Consider the following 20,919-nt stretch of genomic DNA (forward strand, 5'->3'; position numbering starts at 1 on the left):
AGGGGGAGCAGAATGTTGGGACTCCAATGTCTGGTGCCTCAGCTGTTCCCTCCGACGGAGCCTTTTAATAGGCGCAGCGAGGACTGGGCTGAAAACAAGACAAACATTGTAACAAAGACAATAGGAATAACAAAAGGAATGCTACTTTGATTAGCCATGGTTACTCTTAGGCGTTCCTCTCCTTCGTGAACATTCCTGAATGAGGTCCCTGGGCCAGTGGTGTACAGCTGTGTGGTTGTAGGTCCACCCCCCCCTTTTTATTCAAGACAATGCAAGTGACAATAGGAAAGAGAAACAAAAAGGCAATGCTATGGGGTCCTGCTGTTTTTGGGGACTGATGATCCACCACTTGTTCCAGAAGACAACAGTAATTACACTGGGAGCGTTAGAACCCATGAGTCGCCCAGTCTTTCCTCCTGGTATCTCTGTCTGTTCCATTATGTTCTGGCTGTAAGATGTCACTTGTGTTTCTAAAGGACGTTTATTGCGAATGTGTCTTCTGAAAATGACCTATTGTTTAAATCAAGTTTTGATGCTAAACACATTTTTAAAGAATTTTTGGTGGTTACTTTTACTTTTTCATGTCACTATATATTTTTTTTAAAAATCCTAAAATCCTGCAGTTTTTGTACTGGCCACTAAGCCTAATAATAGACGCCACTTCTTGGTCCGTACAGATCACTTTACTGCAGTCATCTCATTATTATCACAGGCAGGATTACAATGACCGATATCAATATCATCTATATATAGATAAGGGAGAGTTCACATCCCGTTATTAATATTTATTTTAGAAAAATAAAGGAAAAAAACGGATCCTGTGCACATCTGCCATCCATTTGACCCATTTCCGTCTGAGATCAGTTTTTTTTTACAGGATTGGTTTTCGCTCTTTATTTTTCTGTTCTTCTGATAGATCAGGAGAACGATAAGATAACGGGGATGTGAACTCTCCCTTATACACAGGATCCACTATTCACAATGGGTGATATCACAGCTTATCTACTCCCTCCTGACCTCTGCACAGGTCACAGAGCATGCCCGGAAAACTCTCCCATAGAAGTCTATTAGGTCCCCTCCTGTCCATTGTTTCTGAGGCCCATGGTAGATGCTGTAAAGCACATCTCCAAATGCTGTTAAGAACAGCTCAGCCAAGATGGCCGACCTCGTAATCATGTTCAGAAAATAGAATACAAAAATCAACGATCAGAAAATAATAAAAAAATTGAAAAAAAGGTATAACTATCTGGTTGTAACTGGCAGAAAAATTATAGGACACACATCCCCTTTAAGAAAAAAAATGTTTGGCTGATAAAGGGGTTTTCCGGGATTACTATGTTTTTTTTTTTAAAGATATGCTCATATAGTTGCTTACCTCATGTACCTCCTTTTATTTTCATTTGAACTCTTCTGACCCGTACAATCCCTCTGGTCTGTTTCCATCCTGTATGTAGCACTTCCTGTTTCTGTATCCAACCAAACCCATGATGCACTTCTCCTTCCTCTGCCACAGCTCCAGCCCCGCTAGTTTATAGCCCCTCCCACCCAGCTAGTTACGTAGACCCTCCCCTGTCACTGCCCCGCCCATGGACATGACATCACAGGAAGGAAGAAAGAGCTGCATGGACATGGTCATGTGACCACAGCCCAGAACGGGAGATAAAAGCAATAAAAGGTAGAAAAAAAATAAAAACATTATAAAATTACAGCTACTTTCATTAAAAAATTTTAAAGGATGCTGATGCAAGCTGGAAAACCCCTTTAAGTTAACCTTCACCATGTTCCATAACACAGGAAATTATTGGAATAACCTCTCTGTTTTCTTACAACCTAAATGCTGCGCTGAAATGCATTATCAGGACCGCTGTGCATGCGCCCAGGAGTCCTCTCCATTGTGTTGGTGTGGCACAGCAGTACAGACTGTGTCTTTCAGTGCAGCTCTCAGTGCTGACAGCGAGGGAACGGGGAAGCAGTAGAAAAATTTTAAAAAATGTTGATCTGGACTCCTTATTTGCTGTACTACTCATGTACTACTACAGATAATAGTCCAGAGTTGAGGAGACCGATTCCCTTTAAGGATGAAGAGATTGGTCCAAGAGTGCTGACCAGGGGTGGACTGGGAGCTTAAAGTGGCCCTAAAAAAAAAAAAAAGCGCCCCCATGTTGTAGGCGGGTACAAATTAATAGAAGGCGGGGCAACACTAGTAGGCGGGGTCAACAATACCATAGTGCAAAATAACATCCCAGCAGAACCAAATGACACAGTGTAGCACAATATACTGCCCCAAAAAGCAGGCCCTCTGTGGTGGCCATCAATCTGGCCATCTTCTGTCCTCCTCCTGTCCAGTTGTCCATGGAGGTGAGGTGCTTACACTGACCATCTTTGGCTCTGCAGCTAATTTGTATGGTTGGGCCCCGTGTAATTCTTAGTTTCTCCTGTAGAAGCGCTGCAGGGAGATTGAACACTTGCTGCCAGGTTTTCCCAGAGATTACAACTGCTCTCTGGGGATTCAGGAGGGAAGGACACTTAGTGTTCAGTTTGGCAAGAGACTTGGCAATATCAGAACAGCGATATCAGCGGCAAGTGGGATGAAATACAACACGTGAAGAAGAAATCCAAGGGGGCTCTAAAGATCATGGACTGCAACATCTGTCTACAATTTTTACGTTATGTTTATTACCGGTGTCACAGCTTGTAAAGTATCCAGTAAAAGAAAGTATAAGTAGAGTAGGGAACGACATAAGAGGAAAAGCAGGGAAGAGGCTTAGAGGAAATCTACAATATCCCGGCTATGCTGGCTATCCGTGGAAGAGTAAAGAGACTCAGACTGGATATCCCCCAAACATTACATTCTCCTAGAAGACGACTGATTGACATTGAAGGACCCTTAAAGTGAATATGTCACCTGACATCCATAGAAACATAGAAACATAGAATGTGTCGGCAGATAAGAACCATTTGGCCCATCTAGTCTGCCCAATATACTGAATACTATGGATAGCCCCCGGCCCTATCTTATATGAAGGATGGCCTTATGCCTATCCCATGCATGCTTAAACCCCTTCACTGTATTTGCAGCTACCACTTCTGCAGGAAGGCTATTCCATGCATCCACTACTCTCTCAGTAAAGTAATACTTCCTTATATTTAGGCTTCCATTCCTAATTGCGGTCCGCAATGTACGTGCACTGACCGTAGGGCCACCGCAATCACTTGATTGGGGTCCGCGGTCTGCATCAGACGGTCCACACTGCAAAAAACACTACGTTCCGCGCAGGGCCAAGGCATTTTTTGGAGATCCGGTGACGTACCGGGGCTCTCCATGGGGCTGCCAGGAACCCCGGTGATGTCATCGGCACTGATGGGCGGGATTTAGCTCTGCCCTAGCCAGTAAAGCGGCTAGGGCAGAGCTAAAGCCCGCCCCTCAGAGCCGGTGACGTCACCGAACACACTGCCGGGCGGAAGTTTCCGCCCGGCACTGTGTTAATGAAAACAAAAGAGACCTTGCCCTGCGCGACTTGGCGCAGGGCAAGGGAGCGCATCGGAGCATGAGATGCTCCGATGCTAGCCTCAGGGGGGGCTTCCTGGGTGAAAATAAGGGTATGTCCGGGTTCAGCTCTGAACCCGGACAACCCCTTTAAGAAAAATGCCAGAAACAGAAAGCTTGGTCTGTAGTGCGTGTTTTTGATATTTTTTTTTTTTACAACTCAAGACCAAATGTTTGTGCCATCATGACAATGGCCTGGACTTACTAATGTGTCTGCACTGGAATCTGTCTAAAAAGTGATGCAAATTGGCGCAAACTGATGTAACTATGTTTTCTAAAACTTTTTCCGACTTGCTTGAGAAGGGGGTGTGGATTACAGGAAAGGGTTCTGGTGGGGAAATGGGAGTGGCTTAAATGCACAGTTTTGGGCTAAAATTGCGCCACATTTCTGGTGCAAAATTCCATCTCAAACTAAGCCAGTTGATAGATTGTATAAAATGCATTTGAAAGTCTTCAGACCCTTTTCACTTTTTTCACCTTTCATTATGTTGTGGCTTTGTGCTAAAAAAAAAAAAAAAAAATTCAACTTGCACTTCTTGTTTCTCTGCCCCAGCAAAGCCTTAAAGGGGTTGTCTCATCTCAGACAATGGGGGCATATCGCTAGGATATGCCCCCATTGTCTCATAGGTGCGGGTCTCAAACATGGGGCCTGCACCTATCTTGTAAACGCAGCCGGCAAAGTCCCCGCTCTGTTGTCGACATAGGTGCTGGTCCCACCGGTGGGAACCGCACCTATCAGACAATGGGGGCATATCGATAGAAAGAAGAAATACATGACAGCGTCATTCATAGAGGAAGTTCATGCAAACTGGAAAACCCCTTTAAGAAGTAGACACCCTAAGTCTTCTTGCAACCCCAAGAGTCCATGTCAATCTACAATTAATGTATACAATTAATTACAAAGTAAGATAATTTGGGGTCCATTTTAAAAACTAACTAATGTCCATGGTGCTACATAACATAATGCAATGCTACAAGAGTAACAAGTATCGAAGGCTTTTATGTTCCCTGTGTGATAGTTTTGTATGTTTTATGTTTTACGGTTTGTTAAAAAACAAACAAACAAATTTTTCAACAAAAAGAGAATAAAAAAATAAATAAATAAAATATCAATCCAAATACAAAAATAAAGACCACATGGCAAGACAAGAATGTAAAAAACATTGAGATCTGATCTGGATATGGCGGGAGCGGAGCGGTGCCCGCCATACAGCGTTACATGATAAATATATGCAAATGCCTCGTATTTACTACGGATGTCAGCTTAGAGGGCGGACTGAGGCGGATTTAACATTCTTTCGCTGTTGTTTTTCCTGTTGCAATTGGATTAATTATGGTGTTTAGGAGAGATCAAAACAGGCAGAAAGTGACAGCACAGGCCTGCACTTTCTAAAGAGCCGGCCTTCACTGAGCAGCTCAAAGCTGGGGAGAATGGCCGGGGAACAATGTGGGAGGGCTCCAACCATCGGCCTTTCACCAAATGTCGCTGACTCGGGGAGAGCTGTGCTACATTTATATAGTCGGAAGCCTGAATAAATATATCACGTCGGGCCTTTGCACAAAAAGAGGCAGCGAGAAAAGCCTGCGTACTAACCAGGCGTAGAGAAGAGCGGGCATGCGAAGGGTTACCTATTTTTTAACCTTTTTAAAAAAAATTTTTTAAAGAGTACTATACACTTACAGGACAGCTCCATAAACAGGACACATATTTTTTGGTCCGTACATTGAAAAAATACTGGCTCCAGAAAAGTCCAAAAACACACGACCATTAGGGAGGAGCGAATCGACTTCGGATGAAACATCTGAAGTCGATTCGCATAAAACTTCGTTAGAATACTGTACAGAGCAGGAACTCCATACAGTATTAGAATGTATTGGCTCCGATGAGCCAAAGTTATTACTTCGCGAGAGACTTCGGGTAATACCTTCAAAAATGTATTGCTACTGTGAAAAAAACTTTTACCGAACTCCGTTTCGGTTCCAAGTGGTACCTTGGAACCGAACCCGACTTCGGTAAAAGTTTTTTTGCAGTATTCTAATGAAGTCGATTCGCTTATCCCTAATGACCATAATCCCTATTGGGGTATCCAAATTTAAAGGGGTTATCCCATGAATAATGTAAAAAAATTAAAATCATACATAATCTAGTCCATGACAACCTCTAAGGCCTCTTTCACACGGGCGTCATGTTTTTGGCCCGGATAAGATGCGGGTGCGTCGCGGGAAAATGCACAATTTTTCCGCGCGAGTGCAAAACATCGTAATGCGTTTTGCACGCGCATGAGGAAAATCGGCATGTTTGGTACCCAGACCCGAACTTCTTCACAGAAGTTCAGGTTTGCGTTAGGTGTTGTGTAGATTTTATTATTTTCCCTTATAACATGGTTATAAGGGAAAATAATAGCATTCTGAATACAGAATGCTTAGTACAATAGGGCTGGAGGGGTTAAAAAAAATTAATAAATAATTTAACTCACCTTAATCCACTTGTTCGCGCAGCCGGCATCTCTTCTGTCTTCTTCTTTGAGGAATAGGACCTTTAATGACGTCACTGCGCTCATCACATGGTCCATCACATGATCTTTTTCCATGGTGATGGATCATGTGACGGACCATGTGATGAGCGTAGTGACGTCACCACAGGTCCTTTTCCTGCACAGCAAAGAAGAAGACAGAAGAGAAGCCGGGCTGCGCGAACAAGTGGATTAGGGTGAGTTAAATTATTTATTTATTTATTTTAACCCCTCCAGCCCTATTGTACTATGCATTCTGTATTCAGAATGCTATTATTTTCCCTTATAACCATGTTATAAGGGAAAATAATAATGATCGGGTCTCCATCCCGAGCATCTCCTAGCAACCGTGCGTGAAAATCACACCGCATCCGCACTTGCTTGCGATTTTCACATTCACTTCTATGGGGCCTGCGTTGCGTGGAAAACGCACAAAGAGGAGCATGCTGCGATTTTCACGCAACGCACAAGTGATGCGTGAAAATCACCGCTCATGTTCGCAGCCCCATAGAAATGAATGGGTCCAGATTCAGTGCGGGTGCAATGCGTTCACCTCACGCATCGCACCCGCGCGGAAATCTCGCCCGTGTGAAAGGGGCCTAAGGGTCCATTCACACGTCCGCAAGTGTTTTGAGGTCCACAAATTGTGAATCCGCAAAAACACGGACACCGGCCATGTGCGTTCTGCATTTTGTGGACCGCACATGGCTGCGGACAAGAATAGGACACGCTCTATCTTTTTTGCGAGGCTGCGGAACAGAATTACGGATGCGGACATCTTTTGCGGCCCCACTGAAATGAATGGGTCCGCACCTGTGGAACGGATGCTTACCCATTCATACGGACGTGTGAATGGACCCTAAGGGCTCATGCACACGACCATATGTATTTTGTGGTCCACAAAACACGGATCCGCAAAAAATACGTATGACGTCCGTGTGACATCCATATTGCATCGTTTTTGTTTGCAGACAAGAATAGGACATGTTCTATATTTTTTTGCGGAACGGCCATGTGGACATACGGAAATGGAAGCATACGGAAAAGAAATGCAATGGACACGGAAAAAAATGCGTTTGTGCATGAGCTGTAACAAATCTAGAACCAGCCCTGTACCTCAAATGGATCAGAGATCTTCCCATTCATTGCTATAATTGTTCTGCTAAATTTATTTCAAACTGTCTGCATAGGGGCGTGTGTCCTTTCTCGGAGGGCATGTCCTGTCCGCTGCAGCTGGTGGCAGTTGAAGGATGGAACTGAGCATGTGCTTCCATCTCAGTGAGCAGGGCAGAGAAATTAGAAAAGTAAAAAACAGCAGGGGGCGCTATACAGATAGATTTCCGTGAATATCTCAGTAGCTATAATACATTTTTAGTTACCGTACATGCAATTACAAGAGTATTCAGATCCAGGTGCTGGTTTGAAAACTGTTAAATATTTTTGTGGGACAACCCCTTTAATAGAAGAGGGGTTCTCTCGCTTGAGACCTCAATTAATTGGACTGAATCATTAGAGAGATGCCACAGAAGAGCCTTCCACGGTGGAGGACCCAACACGTTTGTGCATTACTTGACTTGCCCATTGATTTCAATGGGCAGTGTGCAATACTGAATCTCCCCTGGGGTGGCGCTGAAGAAGAATTAAACACTTGCCAAAATTTTCTCTACAGATTAGAAATGATCACTGGGGGTTTATGAAGTTGTGATACCCTGTAAAGTTCAATGGAGCCATAGTGTACATGCACAGCGCAGTTCCACTGAGATCCAAAACCCAAAAAGTATGAGTAATGCAAACCACGTGCATGCAAACGTGAAGATAGATATTTGAATCTGCAGATCCGTTAACATGTGCATGCAATTACAACTAAAATACATCAGTGCTCCCGCCTGTGAATCATCTGCGCAGTAAACTAGCGAAGTGCTGTGCGCTGAGCCAGAGCATGCAGCACAATTTGCATATACCGAGGTGTAGGGAGACTGTCAAGGTACGTCCACATGGGATCCAGCTGAAAAAACATCGGCAATGGATTCTGATGCCCATCCACAGCAAAATCTGCAACGGGTTTGGACATGTTCACATGCGACTGAAATGCTGAAGATTTTCCGGAGCAGAAAATATGCAGCGTTTTTGCTAGAAAACTGCAGCAGAAAAAAAAAAAGTTTCAATGCAGAAATGCTGATTCGATGTAGATTTCACTCTTTGCAATGCAAAGAGTGAACTCCGCAGTGAAAATCTACAGCAAAAATTGAAATGCTGCACATTTAAAAAATCTGCACCACTGGGGATTTTTTCTGCAGCATGCGGATGAGAATTTCTGAAAACTCATTCACTTTGCTGGTACTGTACAGAGTGAAAATCTGCAGCATAAGTCAACATGCAACGGGGGCAATTATTTTTTTTTGAGATTGCATTCTACTCATTTTGGGCTAAAAATAATTTCTTCAATTGGTCTTTATTAAAAATATTCAGCTGTTATTTCACAAAGGGTTAACTGTCTAGCTGTGGGAGTTGTACTTTCACTTAAATAAACCTTATGCCTAAATGACTAAGAGGTCATATAAACACTTATTTAAGCCACATTCTTATCAGTCAGATAAGAATTGAGCTATAATGAGATCAGAGATAAGGAGCCGTCAGCTGAGCTGCCTGACAGAACAGAGTGAAAATTCAGAGCCTGCTACTAGAGAATCTCAAGGCTGCACAGAGAAAAGGGCTCAACATTTTTAATAAAGATCAATTAAAAACTGATTTTTAGCTCAAAATGAGTACAATGCAATAATTTTAAAAAAAATTGTTCATAGCCTTTAAAATCTCCACCACAGGTCAATTTCCACTCCAGATTTTTTCCGCAGAGTGTGGATGAGGATTGCTAAAAACTCATTCACTTTGCTGGTACCATACAACGCGGTGGACTTTCTGCACATTATTGTGGGACAGAAAACCTGCAGTGAATATACTCTTACAGTGGATTTTGCTATGGGTTTCACCCTATGAATTGCAAAGGGCAACATCTGCGCCTGCAGAGTATGGATGAGACTTTGTGCAAAATCTTATCCACTGTGTTCCTGTTGTAATATGCTGCAGATCTGCCACCCTCAGAAAATCCGTAGGTTATCCAGCCTTTCTTAACATACATCATAGGACACTGGTGGAGGGGGTAAGTCTCTCATGCACTGGGAAATCTGGAGGCAACCCCTCTTCCCGAAAAAAAACCCAGTGTCCCGTTGCCCATTACTAGCAATGCCGCCATACTCAACACTGATCATCTTAAATCTTTACATTCCAGACCCAACATAGGAGGAAGTGGGATTTAAAGGCACAGTAATCAGAAAATCCACATGAAAACTATGAAAGGTGACCCTGAATTAGACACAACTTCTTAATAAAGGCTGTGAAGGACATGCGGTAATAGATCTTTCTCAGAAGAAGGTTTCTTGATGATTACCGCCTAATAACAATGGATTCTCGTGTCTCCGCAACCTTCCTCTTTATGATGATGAGCGGATTAGGAAATGGTGAGAAATACACACATACGCTTTGTGTCTCTAGAAACCACCTAGACTGAATAATGACTTCTAATTATTCAAATAACACAGTGACAATCTTGGCACGGCTGCGGATTACGCTGTACGCGGGTGGCATGTCTACACATCATAGTGCCCCGATGACAGGTGCGGGCACGCTGGGTATTTATGGACTTAGCCCAGACACAAGCGTCACTGCAGATATCTTAGGTGCCTCATTTGAAGATTTATTATTGTGTTGCATTTTTCTACTTTTTGGCGCTGATTGGACAAGTAACCGTCCCATAATATTCACTTACACGCAGTGGCGTACATAGAGAAGTAAGGGCCCCATAGCAAGGATCAAACCAGGCCCCCCACACAGGACAGAAGGGGTTACTGCCGAAACCCCCTTCAATGATCCTTGGGCCATTTTTCCACTGCTTCATTTGCTAAAAGTTGTTCCTTTAGAGGGTAAAGTCCTGACCAAGGTTTCACCTCCAGTAAGAAAATCCGAACTAAGACTGGGCCCCCTCTTGCCCTGGGCCCCATAGCAGTCGCATGGTCTGCCGCTATGGTAGTTACGCCCATGCTACCATCAGAAATCATTCTTTCCACTATTTAGTCCTAGATGAATGCTGCAGACAATTTCCAGTATGAACATCATATTGCAATGTTATAAAGCAGACCAGATGTCTATGTTCTCCAAGACAAAAAAAATACAAAACAAAAGAATATACTGTATCCAACAGGAAAAACACAGCAAATGCCACAAAACTCCAGCCATCGGGAACACTACATGGCCAACAGTATGTGGACACCTCTCCTAATCAATGGCCTTGGTCAATGTAGCTCCATCAAAAGGTCACGTCATCGGTCAAGTCAATTGATCCAGTTTTTGCCCTTCCAGGGTTGCCCCGGTCACCTGTAAGGTCAGCCACAATGAGGAAGACCACACGAGCAGAGAAATATCGGTCCCACCAAGTGCATTTGGAGGCTGGAGGACTGTGCTGTGTCTTTCATTGTGCACAATGTCAAGTGGCAGCTGGCTGAGTGTAAAGCAGCTGGGATCTGGAGTAATGGAAACAAGCTCTTAGGTGTCATCAATCCAGTTTGGGTTTTGAAACCAGGAGAACACCTTCGACCTAAGAATCCGTTGTACAGTTTGGTGAAAGAAGGGTCTGGGTTGCACTTTATTATATAATTTGGCCATAATGACAAAAAAGCTCATCACCCAAACGATGTGATTATTTAGGTGTCCACAAACTTTCGGCCATGGGTTTGAATATTGCAGATGCACAAATACATCAGTTTTTAGTTTTTGCTTTTTTTTTGCAAAACCAGGGCCATATGACAATGAGACAGAATGTAATGGGTTAATTCCCAAATTCATTACAGTAATAACGCGGCGTCATGTGCAGGGGGTACTCACAGTCTGGAGAGCGCCTGGTTGTTTTGGAAGAGGAGCTCAGGTAACGCCTGCAGCTGGTTTCGGTTGAGGCGTCTGAAAGTAAAGAGGGGAAAGCAAAAAACAAGGAGATCAGATGCAGCAGTGCGCCCCCCCCGTATAATACGCAAATCCCAGGTCCGAGCCGCAACCGCCCCCCACACAGCTCCGCAGGCTCCAACATACTGCACAGACACCCCGGGATATATTACATACACCTCGTCTAAAATATATATCCCTGTATATTCTACACCAAGAGCCACAAACACTAAGGATTAACTTTCCAGAAGCCGTAATCCCAGCAATAGCGGTATGTATAATACCAGTATGTATACATCAACGTCCTCCGTAATTTACTGCGCACCCGGGAAAAAGCTGTGACCAGAAGTATCCGACTATCTGCAGACTCTTCCATGAGACACCACAGAATATCCCTGGATATGAACTATACGAAGATTATTTCACAGTAATAATTAGTCATGAGCGAAGTATTGAAAAAAAAAATCGATACGGCTGCTTCGCCGAATTTTACTAAAAAATTCGCTTTGTGACGAATTACTTTGTCACGAAGCGCATCTCTTTGTATGTAGTGGGTGCAACGACAGGGAGCGGCGAATGCACCCCCCCTTCATTGTACCCCTCAGATACCACGTTCATAGATGATCACGGCATCTGTCAGCAATAATACAGTGTAAAATAAAATAAAAATAATAATAATAAAATCATACCTACCTCATCCATTTGATCACGAAGAGCCAGCCACCACCATGTTGATTGAAGATCTAGCACGAAATCTCACGAGACCCGTGATGACGTCATAGGTTACTGCACACTGGACTTTGTGCAAGATCTTCCATCAAGATGGCAGCAGCTGACTATTCGCGCTCAAACGGATGAGGTAGGTACGGTTTTATTTTTATTTTTTACCGCCATTCAAGGAAAATCGATTTGCTACCACGAAGCACGAGGAAATTAAGCTTCGCAGCGAATAGAATTTTCCCTTAAAGTCGGATCAAATTCCACTTTGTGGAGTTCAATTCACTCAACACTAGTTATGATCTATCTATCTACCTATATTAACCCGCACTGTGGTTTTAGGATAACAGTGCTAACCACTGAGCCACCGTGCTGCTAACCACTGAGCCACCGTGTGCCCACGATACAGGGAATCATGACAGATGATAGCATTACACGACAGAAGGTGGTATAGGAACATAATGGGGAGATTTATCAAAACTGGCTTCGTTTCCCATAGCAACCAATCAGATTCCACCTTTCATTCTACAGAGCTCCTTTGGGAAATGAGTGGTGGAATCTGATTGGTTGCTAAGCCCATTGTGTTTCTACATAACGTTCATCGCTTTCCTCCTGTGACTAATAGATTTTCGGCCCAGCCTTGTGACGACCACGGCTCCATCGTGTTCCCTCACGTATCTTCAGGATTCTTCAGTCACACAGAAAACCTTCTCTACTTCTCCTCGTTATACGACACACATGAAAAAGACTCCTTTGTTGGGAGGCGATCGGATGGACCGCAAAACTGTGATAGACCTAACAGCAATATCCCTATCCCATCTAGAAATAAGTGTTCACCCCGGGCCCTGTATCCACAGGAGCTAACAATCTAATCCTATGCACACACATTAGGGACACGTTCTCAGTAAATCTAAGCTTACAATTGGAGTGATCAGACAAAATCCAGAGGACACGCCCCATGTGATATATCTACTTTCTTTATTTTGACCATTTACACTACAGTCCTGTGTCAAATCTATTTACACGCTCTATGGACTGGTGTGTGTGCCATGAAATGCAGTTTCCTACCCGTCCCCATGGTCAGCTGACATTTCCCCACCCAGCTCAGGCCTCCCACACTAGGTACCGATTCGTTCTGGGTAATGTTTAGGATGGTCTTTAAAGAGGACCTGTCCCCTCTCCTGACATGTCTGTTTGAGGAACTACCTGCATCCCCCCCCCCCCCCCCCCATGTGATAACAATTCCGGAGCATCTATTCCAGGGGTGGCCAACCCGTGGCTCGCGAGTTGCATGCGGCTGTTTGCCTATTCAAGTGCAGCTCTAGCGGTGGAGCTGGGGAGCAGTCAGGCCGGCGCACTCTCCACCTCATGAACAGATCTCCTCTCCTGATCGGGCACCATTGCTACTTTGCAGCTCCAGCACGCTCTCCATTAAGTCCTGACGCGCACAGTGTCAGAATGTAGTGCGTGGAGACACGGACTATGACCTGACGTTTTGCGCATCAGGTCACAGTGGAGAGTGCATCGGATGTGCAGAGAAGCGGTGCCTGATCAGGAGAGGTAGGCGATTTTTTTTATTATTATAGGACTGAGTATGGGGGTATGATCTGAGCATAGGAGGGGATCTCAGCTGAGTATGGGGGGTCTGATCTGAGTTTCGGGGATCTGAGCTGAGCATGAGGGGTCTGATCTGAGCATGGAAGGGGGTCTGATGTGAGCATGGGGGGGTCAGATCTGAGCATGGGGGGGGAGATCTGAGCATGGGGTGTCTGAGCACTGAGGGTCTGACATTGGGAGTCTGATTTGTGCTGTATGATCTGAACATCGAGGGTCTGATCTGGAGGTCTGATGAGGATTGGGGGTCTGATTTAGGAGTTTGATCTGAGGTCTGTTGAAAAATATTTTTTTCTTATTTTTGTCCGCTAAAACCTATGTGCGTCTTTTAGGGCGAAAAATACTGTGACTCGTGTGGCTCCTGGTAGTCCTACGTTTTTATTTTCTGGCTCTTTGTGTCTGTAAGGTTGGCCACCCCTGATCTATTCTTATGACTCTATGTTGTGCCATTCCTTTATTATTCCTCCTAGAAGTTATGAATGAATTACTAGCAGTTTGCAATGAAGGTCCAGATGGGTGTTACCAGTCGGTGGGTGTCCCTGCCCAGTCTGACAGTGGTAGTACTGATTGGTTTACTGACTGTTTAGGGACACACCCTCAACTGGTAATATGCAGCTGGACCTTCATTGCTGCTTCAATGACGTTTCACTAGGGCCATTGTACTGTGCTCTCAGACTTTGGCTTCTTGTGGGTTTGAATTTTGATCATGGTTTTTATGGCAGTTGATATTGCCACTGTTCTGTGTGTCCTGGCTGCGGTTACTGGTGGGTGTGAATTAATGCCAATGTGCTTTGTATCTCCCCTCAGTTATGCTATATATTTCCTGAGTTGTTACCTTGCTATGGATTTTCTGAGGTGTGTGTCCTGTCCCTGGGTTAGGATGTGCAGTTTTTAGATGCTGTTGGATCTTTGCACGTTCTGTTTGTGACTGGATTCTGTGAACTTGGTTGGCTGTCTGACTTTATCTGTTGTCCTAGTTCTGTTTGCCATGGTCTTGAGTCTGTTCCCTGTAAGGTCTGAATTCTGTCCTAGTTCCAGTGGTCTTGTCCCTAAGCCTGTTCCATGGATCTTGCCTGTACGTGTATGAATTCTACCCAAGTTCTGTTTGCCATGCCCCTGTGTCCATTCCGTGAGTATCTGAATTCGGTCTTAGTTCTGTTTGCCAATGAATTCCCTAGATTTGGTCTGACCTGCCTTGCCAGTTTCTGTATCTGGATTTGCTTTGTTTGAACTATGTCCTTGTGTACTGTCTTGCTATGTTTCTGCTATGTCTGAACTGTGTCCTGATGTCTGTTCTGTCTACATCTTGCTTCTGCTTCCGATGCTTTGCGCTGGTCATTTTATCCTATTGTGTCAGCTGCCAGCCACACCAGGACTATTCTAAGATGTAGCAGTCTGGTGGTTTCCCTGCAGCGAAGTCAAGATCCCTGTATTGGGGTTAAAGGGTGAATCCTGGGGGACCGCCAGGATAATGGCCTCAGTTTTATCCCATTGTTAAACCGGTTAGTTGGCAAAGTGGTTCCACAACCATTGTCCGTAACAAATGCAGACATGCTGGCAATTGAATCATAACTTCTAGCAGTAATAATAGTGGAATGGCACAACATAGAGGGATAAGAACAGGTGCCCCAGAATTGTTATTACATGGGGAATGCAAGTAGTTTCTAAATCAGACATGTCAGGAGAGGTGACAGGTCATCTTTAATTTTAACCTTACACACCTAACCCAGGGGTGTAGCTATAGGGGGTGCAGAGATAGCAGTTGCTACTGCGCCCAGGAGCCTGAGGGGTCCCAAAGACCCTTGTGCTGCATAAGAAGACACCGGTATTATAGAAAGTGCATGCTGGTCAAGTTACACCTCTGGCTGGAAGGAAGGGGTTAGCTCAAGAATTTGGGATGAGGGAGGTGCCATTTCAGCAGCATGAAGGCTATGTGCTCCCCTGACCCTGAGGGAAGGAGGCCCGAGCTGAACTCTTGCACCAGGGCCCATGAGCCTTTAGCTATGCCCCTGACCTAACCCAAAACTCTCTCCTGATATGTATGTATTATACCACCATAGTCCAAGCTCGCTGAAGCATGCCTAGCTGATATAGTCTAAGCCTTAAAGGTGATGTCCAGGTTTTGGCAAGTTTCATGCCCAGCCTGATGTAAAATTCACACTGACCTGCTCCCCCGCTGCTGTGTTCCGGGTCCCTTGTTCTCTTTTGCAGTCTTCCAGTCCCCGTCTGTAAACTTCCGGATGGACAGGGTCACGTGCGCTTCTGCAGCCAATGACTGGCCTCAGCAGTGACATGTTCCCACGCGACACATTCATGGTTTCAAGTCACTACTGAGACCACTAATTGGCTGCAATGGCATACGTGACCCGGAAGTTGGCAGAAGTCCAGTAAAAGAGCCAGAGATCCGGAACAGAGTGGCGGGGAGCAGGCGAGCATGGATTATAGGCATCAAAATTTAAAACATGCAAAAATCTGGAAAACCCCTTTAAGCGAATCATAGTTCTAACAAGCGTTACCAACCACTTTTGGCCATCACAGGCCAAACACGTACAGATGTTACCCATGGAAAGACACAGCCCCACATGTACTTTGCTCAGACAGTGAAGACGCAAGTAAGACTCTAACAACATCTTATGTCTTAAGCATGTCCTGCCCTATGGCTCCGACGGACGGCACCGTATAGGTCACTCTTTCGTCATACGCTGTGTGCACAGGGCTATGAACACGTTGCATTATTTTTGGGGAGCACTCGTATAACTACACTGGACGAAAGCCTGACCACCCCATAATCTACATCCAAGGTTTTCTTCAAGCCCTCGAATCTTATAGTGCGCCACATTACAGCCTGATCACTCGCACACACGTCACTTATCAGGACATCCATGAGATGGCGAGAAGGACATTGTCCACGCCAGCTGCCTGTAGGTAATGCAGTAATGTGATAAGAAGAGGGAACAATTGGTGTGCGAGCACTTACAGCCGCTCCAGCTCCTTCATGTCATCAAACGCTCCGCGCTCCACGCTGCTAATCTGATTCTCCATCAGCTGCCTGGGAGAGAAAACAGAAGACACCTTTAATTCCTGCTGCCATAACACATTTTATAAATGTCCTCCTTCCCAGACGGATTGTGGTCACCGTCTAGATAAACAGAGGATTTCAGTCATAACTCTCACCCGGCTCAGGACTGACGGGGGGCACTGTGGGGGGCAGAACAGCTTCAGCATCACAAAGCCCTCCCAAGCTTTCCATCGTGAAATGCAATATTCATTTTACATTGTATACAAATAATGATGTAGTAATATAAAAAAAAGTATGTGAACCGATGACAGAGAGTGGCCCCAAGAGCTAGCGGTCTCGGCCCATGTTCACATCTTGAAGAATCTGCCATTTTTCACCGTATAAAACAGAGCTGCATGCGTCACTATAATACCAAAGTGAAAGCAGAACCTGGCGGACTCCATTATAAGTCAATAGGGTCCGTCGGGTCACGGTGCCCTTGGTGTCCATAAATCTGGAGTATTTTGGTTTCCAGTTTAAACTGAAGGAAAAAATCCAGATGTGAACAGTCTATTGCCAACCACCCAGAAAATTCTGGACAGTTCGTAAAAATAGGCGACTTTTTTCTCCGTGTCCGTGAAAATAAATAGACTTTTTTTTTTTAGGCTGGTGGTACTTGACTAGATTATTTCGGTGGTAATCATCATCATTTTACAGCTCACAGTAAATGTATATTGCGCTATAGATATGGATTACTTAGAATCTTTATCACTTATTCCAAATTGGTTCATAAAAAGTGTTGGCCGTCTATGATTTTGGGATAAATTGTCCAGAAAAAAGAAAAATTCTGGTTGGCAACCCAGACTCCGTATTTCTGGGATACCTCCATAATATGAAATCCTGTGGAACGTGACAAAATCTGGCAGAAAAAAACCCCTTGCATGAGACCAGAGACAGGCGGAGGAATGTCTCCGGTATCAGTAGTAGTTCCAGTAGGACTCCCTAAAAGTCTATGGGTGGTCTATTATGGGTCCCTTCAACAGAGCCATAATACGGTCATGTACATGAATCCCTAATTGGTTACAAAACTGGATTTTCGGTATGTCAGCCTTGTGGAGTACGACCACGCGGCGCGGTTGTGATGCGGCCGTCCTGCGTTCGAGTACCGCGCAGCCGAAAGGGTCGCAGTGGGCTCTAATGAAACTAATAAAGTCTGCACAGTTAAGTGGGTCTAGATTGTTAATGGTCACGCGGTAAAGAAGGTGCCGCATGGTCGTTAACAATCTAGACCCACTGAACAGAGCGTTCTTCAGTAGTTTAATTAGAGCCCACTGTGGCCCTTTCGGCTGCGCGGTACCCGAACACAGGGCGGCCGCATCACAACCGCGCCGTCTGGTCGTACTCTTACAAGGCTGAAATACAGAGAATCCAGTTTTGGAACTGTGTTAAAGATGCAAATAAGGCCACAATGTGTTCTCCAGGGTGTAACACAGGGATATCCCATAACAGGAAGATGTGTGACCTGTGAAACCAGGACCTTGACCCAAAGAACCTGTAAGTGCAGGGGGTGCTGAAAGTAATACGCCTACTAACCCCAAGAGGAACGACACGCTGCTCCTCGCGCCGGTTTCCTTGCTTCACAAAAACTTCCCAGCTGTCTCAAAACTTGCTCAGTAATTGCTGGACAGTTCGATTAACATAAGATGCCGTAAATGCGCCATATGTCTGTCCATGGTCAGGATGGGGATCGTGCTTTCTGTAGGGCAGATCACCAGAAGATAGCCGGCACCCGCACGGGGAGGACATACTGTAGGACCACAGCGCAATGAATAAATCCCAGCGAGTGCTCGTAATCTTCAATTCATCTGTTCTTTATTTCATCTCCTTTAATACATGATTCATGGACGCGTTTCGGCCCGCCCAGCAGCACCTGACGAAGGCCGGACGGGCCGAAACGCGTCCATGAATCATGTATTATAGGAGATGAAATAAAGAACAGATGAATTGAAGATTACGAGCACTCGCTGGGATTTATTCTTTATTCCATAGGCTAGAGGCATGCCTCGTATGAAGAACTGGAGAACCATCATGTATGTCCTCACACGTCATCCACTCTTCCAGAAAACCGCCATGTAAGGGATGGAGAGGACTGTGGTCTTACATTCCTTGTGTGTGGTAACATAGCATTGACGCCGTGGGGTAGGGGTGACAATCTCTGGGGGACGTGAAGACGGGGGACATTGCAAGACGCTATAAGCTGTAAAGAACAGTCTGGTATTCGCTCCCTGGAGACCCACGCCGTATTATTAGCCGCCCGGACAATGTGCAGACAATTTATTCTAACAACTGACGGGAAGCACGTTTAGTCATCTGCATTATATTACCTCCGTACATGGATACTTTGTATCACGTCGTTATCCATGTCATTACCCAGAGATGACATTGTCAATAATAGACTGTTACAGGAGGATTCCCATGTTACCCAACTATCTCCAGGATGACCCTCTGTCCCACCAGTTGAGGTGGTTGCTGGTGGAGAAGGAATGGACCGGTGGCCGTGCATGTGTATGACGCTCTCCATTGACTTCTATGGGAAACAGGCAAGCTCAACTGCTCCCAAGCAAATAGTCTAAAAGTATAGTCTCCTTAGGCGTGTATAGAGAGATGGGCGTGCCACTTAGAGGGGGTGTCCCATGAAAAATATTTTACACCTTTAAAACTAGCACCTGGATCTGAATACTTTTGTAACTGCATACAAATTGTACCCCCTGAATAAAATGTATCTGTATAGCGCTACTTGTGGTTCGTTCTTTTCTTTATTTCGCTGTCCATCTCAGCAACATTGCTGAGGTGGTCATACATGCTCAGTTCTATCCTTCAACTGCCGCCACCTGGGCTGTGACAGAGCTGCAGCAGAAAGGACATGCCCCCTGAGCTGTGATAGGGAGAAAGCTGCAGTGGAAAGGCCACACCCCCTGAGCTGTGACAAGGAGAGACCTGCAGAAAAAAGAGGGCACTCCCCCTGAACTGTGATAGGAAGAGAGCTAGAGGAAAAAATACACACTCCCTTTGCTGTGATATGGAGAGAGCTGCAGCAGAAAGGACATGCACCCTGAGCTGTGATAGGGAGAGAGCTGCAGTGGGAAGGCCACACTCCCTGAGGTGTGACAGGGAGAGAGAGCTGCAGAAGAACAGACATAGAGTACCCCCTGAACTGTGATAGAAAGAGAGCTGCTGCAGAAAGGACACACCTGTGAGCTATGACAGGGAGAGAGCTGCTGCAGAAAGGACACACCTGTGAGCTATGACAGGGAGAGAGCTGCTGCAGAAAGGACATGCACCCTGAGCTGTGATAGGAAGAGAGCTACAGGAAAAAAATACATACTCCCTTTGCTGTGATATGGAGAGAGCTGCAGCAGAAAGGACACACCTGTGAGCTGTGACAGGGAGAGAGCTGCATCAGAACGAACACTGAGCCCTGAGCTGCCAGCTGGAAATACATCTAGAAGGGCAATTGGAGCAATGAATGGGGAAATCTGTGACTCCATGTGAGGTACAGGGCTGGTTCTAGCTTTGGTAGAAAGAGACTGTCCTGTACTATATGATGTCTGATTTTTATTTTTTTAGATTAATCCTGGGATAACCCCTTTAAGGACCAGCAAGTCTGGGAATGCTTCCAAGGAACTAGAGTAGAAGTCCAGTGGCGATGGATAAAAACATCTAATATTATATTTCTTCATGCTAAAAATGGCAAACAGCTGGCCCCACAGACTGTTTTCTTAGAAGAATTCCTTGGCTTCTTGGTCCTTAAGTGGTCTGAGCACCTACTGACGGACAGACCCCAGAGTGTGAGCCGTGCCCATACTGTTATTATACACTGAACCTGATCGTTGAACTCCTTTCATCACTCCCTTAGAAGTAAATGGAGAGAGAAGCGCACACGTATTGCATATTCTGTCCCTAAGGCGAGAATACCCCCTTTAAAGAGAGTCACCAGCATGAAGCATTAAAGGGGCGTTACCACCTTATAAAGTGATGGTATGTCGCAAGACGTGGCCATCACGGTCTGACTAGGAGAGCCTGACCTCTGGGACTCCCACAATCTGTGTTTAGCACTACATCCACAGCACAGCAGAGCCCGGGCCACCCACAGTGCACAGCAACTGCAGCACATCTCCATTCAAGTGAATGGGGTCGGTTGCAGCACCCTGCGTGCAGGGAAACTTAGAAGGGTATAGATCAGGCATGCTCAACCTGCGGCCCTCCAGCTGTTGTAAAACTACTACTCCCACAATGCCCTGCTGTAGGCTGTTCGGGCATGCTGGGAGTTGTAGTTTTGCAACAGCTGGAGGGCCGCAGGTTGAGCATGCCTGGTATAGAGTGTTAAATCAGCTCTGTGGCTCCTTCAATTTCAGTATCCAACCCCCATCGATCATAAAATAATGGTCTTGGAGATCTGACATAATTTTACACGATGGGATTATTCCTGATAAATTCCCACTATCCCTGCAGACGTGTGAGAAAATGCCTCTCCTGCAGAC

At 45.2% G+C, this 20,919-nt stretch overlaps 1 protein-coding gene across 1 annotated transcript in view; it reads right to left on the reverse strand.

The window, feature by feature from the left end:
• Window positions 1-20,919, reverse strand: part of SLIT1 (slit guidance ligand 1) — a 292,661-nt gene that overhangs the window by 215,387 nt on the left and 56,355 nt on the right. Inside the window, exons 3-4 of the mRNA XM_040437323.1 lie at window positions 16,358-16,429; window positions 10,996-11,067 (exon numbers count right to left, since the gene is read on the reverse strand). Coding sequence (XP_040293257.1) covers window positions 10,996-11,067; window positions 16,358-16,429 — 144 coding nt within the window. The remainder of the gene's footprint in view (window positions 1-10,995; window positions 11,068-16,357; window positions 16,430-20,919) is intronic.

This window comes from Bufo bufo, chromosome 6 (genome assembly GCF_905171765.1).
Source record: "Bufo bufo chromosome 6, aBufBuf1.1, whole genome shotgun sequence".
Classification (NCBI taxonomy): Eukaryota; Metazoa; Chordata; class Amphibia; order Anura; family Bufonidae; genus Bufo; species Bufo bufo.